This window comes from Prionailurus viverrinus, chromosome F1 (genome assembly GCF_022837055.1).
Source record: "Prionailurus viverrinus isolate Anna chromosome F1, UM_Priviv_1.0, whole genome shotgun sequence".
NCBI lineage: Eukaryota > Metazoa > Chordata > Mammalia > Carnivora > Felidae > Prionailurus > Prionailurus viverrinus.
The window spans coordinates 61,897,768-61,909,453 of record NC_062577.1 but is presented as its reverse complement, the minus strand read 5'-3'; the positions used below and the strand labels follow the sequence as shown (position 1 = coordinate 61,909,453).

The 11,686-nt window shown below is 45.7% G+C and overlaps 1 protein-coding gene across 1 annotated transcript; it reads right to left on the bottom strand.

Moving 5' to 3' along the window:
• Positions 1-210: 210 nt before the first annotated feature.
• Positions 211-11,324, bottom strand: CD48 (CD48 molecule). Its single transcript, XM_047841142.1, has 4 exons — positions 11,141-11,324; positions 6,135-6,434; positions 2,468-2,728; positions 211-539 (listed from the first exon to the last, which is right to left on the bottom strand). The coding sequence occupies exons 1-4, from the start codon at positions 11,214-11,216 to the stop codon at positions 460-462; spliced, it is 717 nt and encodes a 238-aa protein (XP_047697098.1). The 5' UTR covers positions 11,217-11,324; the 3' UTR covers positions 211-459.
• Between the last annotated feature and the right edge of the window lie 362 nt (positions 11,325-11,686).

The window sequence follows — 11,686 nt, the reverse complement described above, 5'->3', positions numbered from 1 at the left end:
GGATTCGGTGTTTCCCTCTCTCGGTGTCCCTCCCTGACTCGCACCCTTTCTCTCTCTCTCTCTCTCTCTCTCTCTTAAAAATAAATGAACATTTAAAAAAATGTTTTTAAGTTTATTTGTTTATGTTGAGAGAGACAAAGACAACGTGAGTGGGAGAAGGGCAGAGAGAGAGAGAATCCCAAGGAGGCTCCACTCTTCCAGTGCAAAGCCCGATGAGGGGACTTGAACTCACAAAACTGTAAAATCATGACCTGAGCCGAAACCAAGAGTCGGATGCTTAACCAACGGAGCCACCCAAGCACCCCTGAACTCTAATTTTTTAAAAGTTAATTTGAAAATCCTTGTAGATGCCCCAACAGCACACTTTCTTCCATCCCATATAACCAGAGCTCCTGTCTGGCTGATGAAGGCAAGACCCAGCCATCTTCAAGTTTCACTCCTGAGTTAGAAGAGCTTATCTCAGGGCCATAGGAGGCCAGGAACAATGGGTGCCATGACCACTAGCCACGTTGCAATCCAGGCTACTCCAGTGGATTTGGCTGAAAGAGAAAGAAAATGCCAAACAGTTAGGTGTCTAGAGTTCAGGGAGGGAAGGATTGCTTCCCCTCTCTGTTTTTCCACCCCACTCACCATCTACACCTACTAAGAGGAAAAAAGAGAACGGGAAGAGAGAAAAGAAGGGAAGAGAAGAGAAGGGGTAAGAACAGAGGGGAGGAGGGAGCAGAAAATTAAAAGACAAAGAGAATGGGTGATAAATTAGGGATGTTTTTCTAGAATAATTTGGGTGGCTAAAAAGTGACTAGAGTGGTTTAGCACTTCCAAAATAAAAAGGGCTATATTATTGTTTTCCTCCTCTCTGTAGTTGAGCGGTCACCCTCATTTTATAAAGGACAGGGGCTGTGTTTCTTCCTTCTTCTGGCTCTCAGGATGTGCCGGCGATATGAAGGTAGTCTCATGGCCAGACGCCAAACTGTCCCATCAAGTCTGTGGTGGCAGGAGAGACTAGAAGAGGCATGGCCAGTCAGTTGGGAAGAATGAAGAAGTATACAGTGTCCATAGTCTGCACGTGGGAGCAGAGGTGAAGAAATCAGTACAGGTGGGAGAGTAGACCGGGTCCGGAAAGACCGTGAAAGAGCAGTGTCTCTGAGGGCCATGGTCCCTGGGGCCTGACAGGAAACTCAGTTAAATGTTGGCACCACAGGCGTGAGTTATTCTGGAAGGATATGGATATGGATACAGATTCTCAGGGATGTGGTTTCAGAGGTGTGGAAAGTACAGGGCCCAGAATGCTGGAGATAGTAATTCAAATTTATTAAGGGGTCCCCCAAACTCCTAGTATCTCCAGAATTGAAGGAACTGGGTGTAATTTAAGTACCATTCATTGAAGACTCATCAGGCACTGTGCTAGGCAGGTTATCTGTACTATCTCATTTAATCCTTATACAGCATGAGATAAGGATTACTATTTTGCCTGTTTATTAGGAAAGACACGACTTGGCGAAGGACGTGACTTGGAAAAGCGAAGTAACTTGCTTCACTAGTAAGTGACAATTCCGGGATTGACCCCAGGTGTCTGACTCTAAAGCCTACGAGCTTACTGCCTGATCCCAGCTACCCCTCTATGGGACTTGCGTAGGCTTGATAGAGAGCCAAGAGAGATGCTCAAGTGAGTGGATCCTCCCAAGAGACAGAGGATCTGAAACATGAAACCCAGAGCCTGTCTTTCTAAAGAGCAGAGAGTCTCTACCTTAGGATAAGGCCCTCGTTCCTGTTTACCGCCTGTTCTGGCTTGTGCTCATCTACCCGGCCCTTCTTGCCTTTGTTAATTTAGGCCGTCTCCCAGAAACCCCTCTATGCACCTGCTCAACTGGGTCTGGTCTGCTCTCCCACTTGCATTTTTCCCCTGCTCAGCGCTGACATCTGATTGTCCTACAGTTCCCCAGACCTCAGATTCTAGGACCACGAATTGTTAGAGCTGGGTAGGAGTGTCAGCCCCCCTTTGCAAGCAAGGACGATAAGCTCCACAAAAGCCAGGCGAGCTTGCTGAGAGGCGGTGGCAGAGCCCGGGGTAGAACCCGTCTCCCAGGTCTCACAGATGCCTTTGGGATTCTCCACCCAAGCAGGATGCTGAATAGGATTCCCACGGCTTTCTTTTTTTTTTTTTTTTTTTTTTTTTAATTTTTTTTTTCAACATTTATTTATTTTTGGGACAGAGAGAGACAGAGCATGAACGGGCGAGGGGCAGAGAGAGAGGGAGACACAGAATCAGAAGCAGGCTTCAGGCTCTGAGCCATCAGCCCAGAGCCCGACGCGGGGCTCGAACTCCCGGACCGCGAGATCGTGACCTGGCTGAAGTCGGACGCTTAACCAACTGCGTCACCCAGGCGCCCCGTCCCACGGCTTTCTTGAATCAAGAGCAAACTAGTTACCCGTACCCCGCCTCGGCTCCCTTGGGAATATTTCTTACCCAGAGTACAGGGTAAAGTGAAGTAGACTGTGTCATTCTTGCTGCTCACAGCATTGCTGACTTGGCAGGTGTAACTCTTGGAGTAATTCTGTGGATTAACGGTGATTTCAAGCACATTACTATGGATCTCCTTTGGAAATGGTCTCGAGTCCCCATACCAGCTTGCAGACAGGCCTTCGATCTCACATGACAGTTTCAGATGACATCTGTTGCTCTCTTTCTGTATCTTCTCAATCTTTATGACAGGTTCAGGTACTGGATCTGAAGACGAGGAGGATGTTGTAAGATGAGACGATGGGTTTATGCATTTATGAGGCACTGATGCTACAAGCGTTTGGCTAACAAAATACCAAGGGAGCTAGGTAGGGACAGGAAGTGGTGTCATGGAGAAGAGGCCCCTACAGAGGGAGCCAGTGAGCAGCTTTGACGTCTGGAGGCTCAGACTGGAAGGGCTGCTCCTTAGGGGTGAAGCTAAAATGGATATGGTACGTATGTTGGGGGTGGGGAAAGCCATGCCCCCAGAACCAAAATGGGGTTATGACTATGTGTGGGCCGGAAAGGACAGCGGAGATTGGTTGCAATCAGACTTGGTATCCCAACTGTCTGAGCTCCTTGGGGATCCTTCTCCAGCACCAGCCCAGAGTTGGCCTCTTGGCCCATCTGTCCTTCAAGAGCACTTGGGCTCAGATTCAGCAAGAGTCCTGGGGTAAGAGGTGCCACCCAGCACACTGCAAAGCCCTTTCCTGGACTCTGGCAGAGCTACAGAGAAGAGCCTCCTGTAACTCCCAGCATGCATAAGCCATGATGCACAGCATTGTATCCGTTATCTTTGGTATCTCAGGGTTTAGTACAGGGCCTGCCACATAGCGGGAATTCTGTAAGTATCTGACAAAAGGATGGATGGATGGATGGATGGAGTAGTTATGAGATACAAAGGACAAAACAGTAGCTTTGGAGTGAGACCAGCCTGGGTCCTGGCTCTCATGGAGTGACATTATCAAGGTAATTAACCCCTCAACTTTCCTTCCCATTGGTAAACTGACTCCACCTCATAGCACAATGTTAGTGAGATAAAATGGCATCATCCATGGGGAAGTGCTTTCTGCAGGGCACAAGTGTTATATGCACGTTGGAGGTCACATCATCATTACTACTGTCATCCTGCCACCAGATGGGCTAAAAAGTAATCTCAGCATCTGTTCCTTCCTTTGCCATGGCCCCTTTACCTGAGACCCGCTGGCGCCTTTCCATTCTGGCCACGGATGAAACCCCTGCAAAGTCAGTGCCGCTCAGGTGTCAAAGGATTAAATGCGTCAGAGAATTGACGAGCCCAGGGCTTGCCTCTGGCTGCAAGGGTGTGGGGTGAGATGGGAGGGTTCTGCCTGTCTGGTCTCCCTGACTCTAGGCCCATCTCCAATGTGAAATCCCCCTCAGATTGCTGGACTTCCCCTGCACATTTTCATAATGTTTTTTGGCATTTCCTGTGGTCTAGCCTTGTCTTCCATATCGTCCACATTTTACACGCTGAGAAGCATGCACTGGGGCACTTTGTGGATGGGATTTTTTTGGGCCAGCAGAGAGTCTGGCTCTAAGATGCCTCCCTTGAGCTATCAGAAATTCAAGGTCTGTACTGAAGAATGAGTTTCCTGATGGTCTTATCTTCAGAGACACGCGCTTACCTCACACCAGCTTTGGGAATTTAAAATATTCAGAAATGTTGCAAGCTGATTATGAAACCATTAGGAACTTGGAATTGGCCATGGTGGGACTATTTACCACAGAAGTTGGTAAATGATACAAATTTGGGCTTTTCTTAAGACCACTGTAAGAGACTTTGACTCTTTCCTGTTCCCAGAACCTTCAAAAACGTCCCAAATTTTCAGGCCCATGTGACTTTGAGGAAGTGAGAAAGAAGGGGCCTCCAGCCTCTTAGAACAGGGACGGTTGAGCTGGTGGGACCTGATTGTACATGACACTCTTCATTTACACTGTTTCGGGGGAGGAAGAACATTACAGACATATTCTGAGTATTTTCTAGAGATTTTGTATTTATATTTTTGGTAATTATCTGGTAGAAGGAAACTGCATGATAAAATGATTTGGTTTGGAAAGGAAGCCTTGTTTTCATTTTTTGATGTTTTACTCTCATTATTGACTTTGATTCTCATGACATCCTAAAAGCAAGATATAATTATCCTCATAATATGGGGACTCCACAGCTCTCAGGTTTAACCTGTCTGGGATGTCTGCCTGGCCCCTCTTCTCTAATAATTGCTTACCTCAACACCAGGGAGGAGTCCCCAGGAACCATGTTTCTGCTCTATAGCCTGACCCTTCGGGCCGTAAATGTTTTCATCAGATACACGTATCTGAACCAACTTGAGCTAATCAGTTTCTCTCTTTAAATTCTGAGAATTTAGGGGTCCCTGGGTGACTCGGTTGATTAAGTGGCTCTTGATTTCAGCTCAGGTCATGATCTCACAGTTCGTGAGATCAAGCCCCATGTTGGGCTCTGTGCTAACAGTGTAGAGCCTGCTTGGGATTCTCTCTCTCCCTCTCTTTCTGCCCCTCCCTGCTCATGCTCTCTCTTTCTCTCAAAATAAATAAATAAACTCTAAAAAATAAATAAATTCAGGGGCGCCCGGGTGGCTCTGTTGGTTGAGCGACCGATTTCAGCTCAGGTCATGATCTCACGGTTTGTGAGTTCGAGCCCCGTGTCGGTCTCTGTGCTGACGGCTCAGAGCCTGGAGCTTGCTTCGGATTCTGTGTCTCCCTCTCTCTCTGCCTCTCCCCCACTCATGCTCTACCCCGTCTCAGAAATAAATAAACATTAAAAAATAATAATAAATAAATTCTGATAACTTAAACCAAGAGTTACAAAAGTCTAGGCCTTGAGAGTAAGTCATGTAAATGGCAGGGATCCAGAGGCCTAGTCTACAGATTCCTGAGGGTGGGGACTCTAGACTGGCCTCATTCTTCCTCTGTTCAGCCCTTCCTGCCTCTTTTAGGTCCCTTGAATTGCTTTAAATAGGTCTAGTTTCTTTAATAGACTTTTTTTTTTTTTTTTGGCCAAATTTATATCAAACTAGTTTCTGTTACCTTGCCATCAAAAGAAATTTACCTAATATGGTGATGTTAAGATCTTTCTCCAAGGTCACACAGCTAGTAAGTGAGCTAGTAACCAGAGTTTAACCCAGGTTTGTCTGCTTCCAAATATAATATTAGTCCTTATTCCACATATACCAGTTAGGCTGGAGCTATGAGTGGAAGTTTTTGTCCCATCCATTCTGAAAAGTAAACAGCCTTGCTTTAACATTCCCTGCCCCATTCTGTATCTCTTGTAGCTTTCTCCTTGAGTCTGATGAAGTCTGTGTTCAGGTATATCATTAAGATAAGCTCAGAACTGATTTGGGTTGATCACGGAAGAGCGTGAAGAGAAGAGAGAAGAAACCATTTCTGTGGTTTTCCCTCTCTTCACAGTTTTAAATGTCCCAAGGCTCTCAGTTTGGGTTCTGCCGGCCCAGGCTCACTCCCCAGAGGAACGGGCTCCGGGAGAAATGAATTAAGCCTGTCCTGAAGTTCCTCCTCCCAGAGAGGGTCCCCATGAGCCCAGGGAAACCTCCCAGTGGTCCATCTGGGGCCCTGGAGTGGGGCTCCCCAAACTCACCCAACACCTTCAGTGAGATGTACTTAGATATCTCTTTCCCAGACTCCTTCAACACCTTCAGGATGTAGGTGCTGCTGTCCTCTTTCTGGACATTATAGATGAAGAGTGTGTGGTCAACACCAAGACAGACCCTGTCTTTAAACTGAGACTTGAAGTATTTAGGGTCTTTGGACTCCTCCTGTTCTACAATCTTTTGGTTGTCGTTGTAAAACCAGGCTAATTGTTTGTAGTTATGAGTCACATTGGAGATTTTCAGAGTCACGTTGCTGCCAGAGATGACAGTCATTTCATCTGAAGCATCTGTGAATGAAAATGAGAGCCGTCTTAGAGAGGGCAGAGCGGCCCGGCGGCCCAGGCTTTGGCCTGAGGTGTGGGACAGGGAAGAAGGATGGGGTTTCTGCTTGGAAGCAGTGAGTATGGTTTTCACTAGGAGGCCTGGCCCCTGATCCAGAATTCAGTAAAAGCTGCAGCTTGAGGAATGGGCAATGGGATGTTGCTGAAAGTTCACCTAGTTCTGCCCCAGACCAGACAGAAAAACGACGCTGAGGCTGGCCTCCGCTCTCTCCTTTGTTCTCATACCAGTAGATTTTCAAATAAAATGGTGACAAGTCACATCCCCTCTCTGGGCTTGTGTTCCCTGATCTCTCAGTTGAATTCTCTAGGAGTAGGTGGGAAGTAGAGAAGACGCAAAGTTCGAAACGAATGACAGTCAGAGCTGTTCAGTGTCAACGTATTCTAGAAGCATGAAGACATTTCGTTCATAGCGAGATGATGCTAGTTTTCTGGCGTTCGTAATTTTGTAGTATTTCTCAGCTTTGGGAAACTTGTGACACGTTGAGACTTCTTTTCTCATTCTAACTAACCTCATGTTTGTTCCTATTTGTGTTTGCTCTTCTGTTCTTTTTTCATGCGGGCACCCAAACCTTGTTTGGCTAAGGCAAGGAAAATCTTCCTGATAGCCAGGAAGATGCAAGAGGGAGGGGAGATCTGTTGACTCATTGTGGAGGGAGAAGAACAAAGTAGACAGAGGTGGATAGAGAGTTATCAGTATCTACCTATAGGCTGAGAAAAAGCAGTAGAAAGAACCTACTGGTAGAGGAGAGAGGAAGTATGATCTACATTAACTCTGGCCTCGTATTCCACCATGCAAAACCTCAGCTTATTGTTGAACATTATATAGATATCTAGCTGCTCACTTTCCACAAGTCTATCATTTCCAAAAGCACTCTCTTCAGCTCGTAAAAGATTAAAACTGCCTGTGTCCCCAGAGCTTTCAAGTTTCTATTCATTAGTTCTTCCAACTATCCAGCTCTCCATTCCACCAACATGTTTCGAGCACTTACTCTGTGCCTAGTGCCTCTGCAGACATACTTAGGCATTCATTTCCACGGCCCTTCTGATTGATGCATTCCACACATTATGATCTCTGTGATGTAATCAATTCAGGGCCGATAATGGTATTGGAACCACTGTATGCCTGGCACTGTGCGAGGCTCTGATATCAGCCATGCAGACAGGAACTCTGGTCTCTCGGGGCGTGCAGCAAATCAGGACACTGCCCCCAGGATTTTCAAATCGCCAGACATATGTCCTGGACTTGTTCTCATTCTGTTACTTGTTTCCACGTGAATGAATGGAAGTGCTGCAAGAGAGAGCCTAGATCGATGTTTTTCAGACTTGGCACACTATTGACATTTTAGGCCAGATCGTTCCTTGTTGTAGGGCCTGTCCTTGTGCATTACAGGATGTTCAGCAGAATTCCTGGCCCCTGCCCGCTACATACCAGCAGCACTTCTCCAGATGTGACAGTCAAAAGAGTCTCCAGATCCGGTCAAATGTCTCACCCGCATTCCAGCTGAGAACTACTGGCCTGGGTCATCCTGGGCAGACTCTCCAACAAGGGTCAGACATATGCTCAGGAAGACAGCTCAACCCGCAATCAGCCACCACTTTATTTCTCAGGAAAGGTCTGAAAGGTCTCTCGATATGCACAAGAGATAACACAAAACCGCACCACTGGCCTAGGACATGTGGCGATGAGACAGAAAGGACCCAGCACCTCTGTTGAAACAGAGAACTTCCCTAAAGTTTCCTTGGAGAAAGAGCAAGGAGGATGAGTCCAATGAGAAAGAATGAAGACTACAGAGCATGTAGACTCAAGGTATGATCCAGGCCCAGTTATACCCTGCATCTTTCTCCTTGTGAGAATGGATGTTGCTTTCTAAGGACAAGAAGATCACGTCTGGCAAGAGTATCCCCAACGTGCTCAAAAGAACTTCAAAATTTAGTGTGAAGGATGTGGAGAAACTGTAGCAGACACACAGTCGTGAATTTTGTGAGTTTCTCAAAGGCAAAGACCATGTCCTGCTCAATTTTAAATCCCCAAAATATTTGGTTGACATTGGTATTTAATACCCAACGGGTGGATAGATGGATGGATGGACGGACGGACGGACAGGACAAAATGTGTACATAAGTGCTCCCAGTTTACACATTGGATTTCCTTTAACATGTTTTGAGAGACTGTAAGTAGAAATTTGAGTTGCTGTTTAATTACTCATAAGCAATGAACTGTGTTTCTTAAATATGATAGGTGCCCAAACTGGGCCAGTAGACTCCCGTCTTATGGCTGGATCCTGATAAATGAATAAAAGATGGCTATTATGATGTGGAAAGCAGAGGAGTAGGGGAGGAGGTGCTTGGGACTTCTCAAAAAAAAAAAAATCCAAAAACATAAAAACATAGAGCATTCAAGATTTCAGATACCAAAAATCAATGCAAAGCAGCTAAAAGAAACCTTGAAGTATAAAACCAGCAGCCTCAGACGGGCTGAGATCAGGCTTGAAAATCACAAGGGAAAGGAGAATTTTGTTTTGAACTAATGAAAATGTGGCCTGGAAAAGCAACATAAACCTCAAGATAGCAGCAGCAGGAAGAATGCTTGATTGGCCATTTAAAAAGAAATAAAAGACATCCTAGTCATCTAAAAGGCTTCTATAATTCATTCACAAGTTAAGGAAGAAATAAGGATTAATTTTACTAATACAGATTGCAAAATTAAAGAAGTGTTGTAATACAATTTGGGGTATGAAGACAGCGGTTTAGTCTGATAATTGTCTACTAAATTCAGATAAACTGATCTTTCTTACCTATAATACACTTATGTATTCTTTCCGTTTTTAAAGTACATTGACAAAATCTTGATTTGCCTTCCTAACAATTACATGTGTTAGAAGATAGGGAAGTAACTGCAAAGAAGGCTACTATTATGATTTAATTTTTTTTTAATTTAAACTTAAAGTTTTTATTTACTTATTTTGAGAGAGAGAGCGAGACGGCAGGGGAGGGACAGGAGAGAGGGAAAGAGAGAATCCCAAGCAGGTTCCGCATTGTCAGCATGACGCCCGACGCAGGGCTCCATCCCATGACCCATGAGATCATGACCTAAGCCGAAATCACGAATCGGACACACAACCGACTGAGCCGCTGAGGCACCCCTATTTTGATTTAATTCTAACAGGAAAAAGTGGTTGGTTACGTCTCTGGATGCTGAGGATAAAGTACCTGTGTTTACATGTAGTTTACAATAGAAAATGAAGCAGCTCTTTCCTGTGCCGACCCATATTTCTTGTCAGTACAGAAGCAAATTTAAAATGGGGAACATGGGGACTCAGACCAAAAGAATCATCATTTCATACCTAAGAGTCTGCTCTGGGAGGCAAAAGAGGCCCTACAGAGGAAGTTCTCCCCACTCTAAAGTCACATGGTTTCCAGCAAAACTATTAAGGAAGGAAAGAGGTGAGTTTTTAAGATACTAATATGGAGTTATCACGAGCTCTCTGATAAGGTCAACTATTTTAAGCTGTACAAACCGTTTAAGGAAGTAATTTCTAAAATTGAAGTGTAATTTACATATGACACTATGTTCGTTTCAGAGGTACAATATGATAATGCCCGAATACTTCTTCGGAGGAATAGTGAGAAAGGCAATAGCTTACCTCTCGCTTCTCAGCTGACCTGGAAAGAAAAGTACTGGGAGGTTGAGTAGTTGCAACAGAAAGGAACGTTCACTCAGTCCCGGAGCACGTGAGGGGAACCAGAACAAGCCCATGGCAGAGGAATGGCCTTTAACTCTTAACAACTAGATGTTGGGGGTTCCTTTGTTACTGAGGCTCCCAAGGCCTCTGCTCAGATCCTCATTCACAGACCCTAGAGAGGGCAAGCTTTCTTTCCTACAATTTAGATCTCTCTTTGGGAATGACAGCATCATTTATCTTTGCTCAGGACACAGCCCCTGGCTAGAGGTCTCAGAGAATGCCACAGGGAGCAGAGTGTATAACTAGCAGAAAATGCGGCAGCTTTCAGTTTGGAGCTGATATTCAAAATGGAAAAAAAAAAAAAAAAAAAAAGGAGGGGGTGCCTGGGTGGCTCAGTCAGTTAAGCGTCCGACTTCGGTTCGGGTCATGATCTCTCGGTCAGTGGGTTCAAGCCCCGAGTCAGGCTCCGTGCGAACAGCTCGGAGCCTGGAGCCTGCTTCGGATTCTGTGTCTCCCTCTCTCTCTCCGCCCCTCCCCCACTTGTACTCTGTGTGTGTGTCTCTCTCTCTCCCCAAAATAAAAAATAAAAACGTTCTAGAACATAAATAAATAAATAAATATTAATAAACACAAAATGCAAAAAAAAAAAAAAAGAAAAGAAAAGAGCAACAACAACAACAGAAAAAGCAAAACACCAGACCTTCCCAGACCTCAAGCCGTGGAACGAAATATAAGAAGCCTACTTCCCCATCTCCCCAGAGCCCTGTTTTTGTCATGACCCCATAGGAAAAGAGAGAGCCTTATCTCCAAGGCTCAGGAAGGTTCTCCACGGTGCTGCTACCAACATAGGTGTACCTGCTGTGTGGAGACCACACTCCACTCCCGGGGTTAAGCCCCACCTCATACCCCCTTTTCTATCTCACTGTGCCTCCCATATACGATCACAGGCACACGACGCACGTAAAGTACCTTGAATGTTTGCCAGGAGCAAATGAGGCAGCAGAAGTCCCAGAGGTATAAACCACTCCGGCCTTTGGGGACGCATGTTATGTCCCAGGAACGCTGAAGACAGGCCAGACCCCGGGTTAGCAGCGGACCGAGGGCTCCAGAGCCCTTGAAATCATGGCCCAAGTTTAGAGGAAAACACCCACTTTTTGCTTTTACAAAAGCAAGCTCATGGGTGGAGTTTGGAGGTCAAAAACAGGAAGCCACCATATGTGACACACAGCGGTGAAGTGAGCTAGTTTGAAGGCACAGTTGGTTCTGTTTTCTCGAGAGGGGATCCATAGCTACTACTGGGTTCTCAGAAGGGCCAGTGCTCAAAAATGATTAGGGTTCCCTGATAGAGAGTATCTGCTTTTGGCTTCCCAGGCAGGAATCACCCCAATTAATCCAGAAGGTAAAATTAGTCAGGCCCACCAAACCTGCAGGGGATTTCCAGCCGGGGCCACGTCTAAGTCATGAGAGGAGTAGGTCATATATAAGTGTCATTCAGGACAGAATGTCTGGGAAATC

Bases quoted from the DNA above. Each gene is read 5' to 3' on its own strand.
- CD48 (XM_047841142.1), bottom strand. From the start codon at position 11,216: ATGCGTCCCCAAAGGCCGGAGTGGTTTATACCTCTGGGACTTCTGCTG. The intron at 6,435-11,140 runs GTACTTTACGTG...TTTCATTCACAG, and splicing joins GCTCCTGGCAAACATTCAAG to ATGCTTCAGATGAAATGACT. The intron at 2,729-6,134 runs GTGAGTTTGGGG...CCTCGTCTTCAG, and splicing joins CATCTCACTGAAGGTGTTGG to ATCCAGTACCTGAACCTGTC.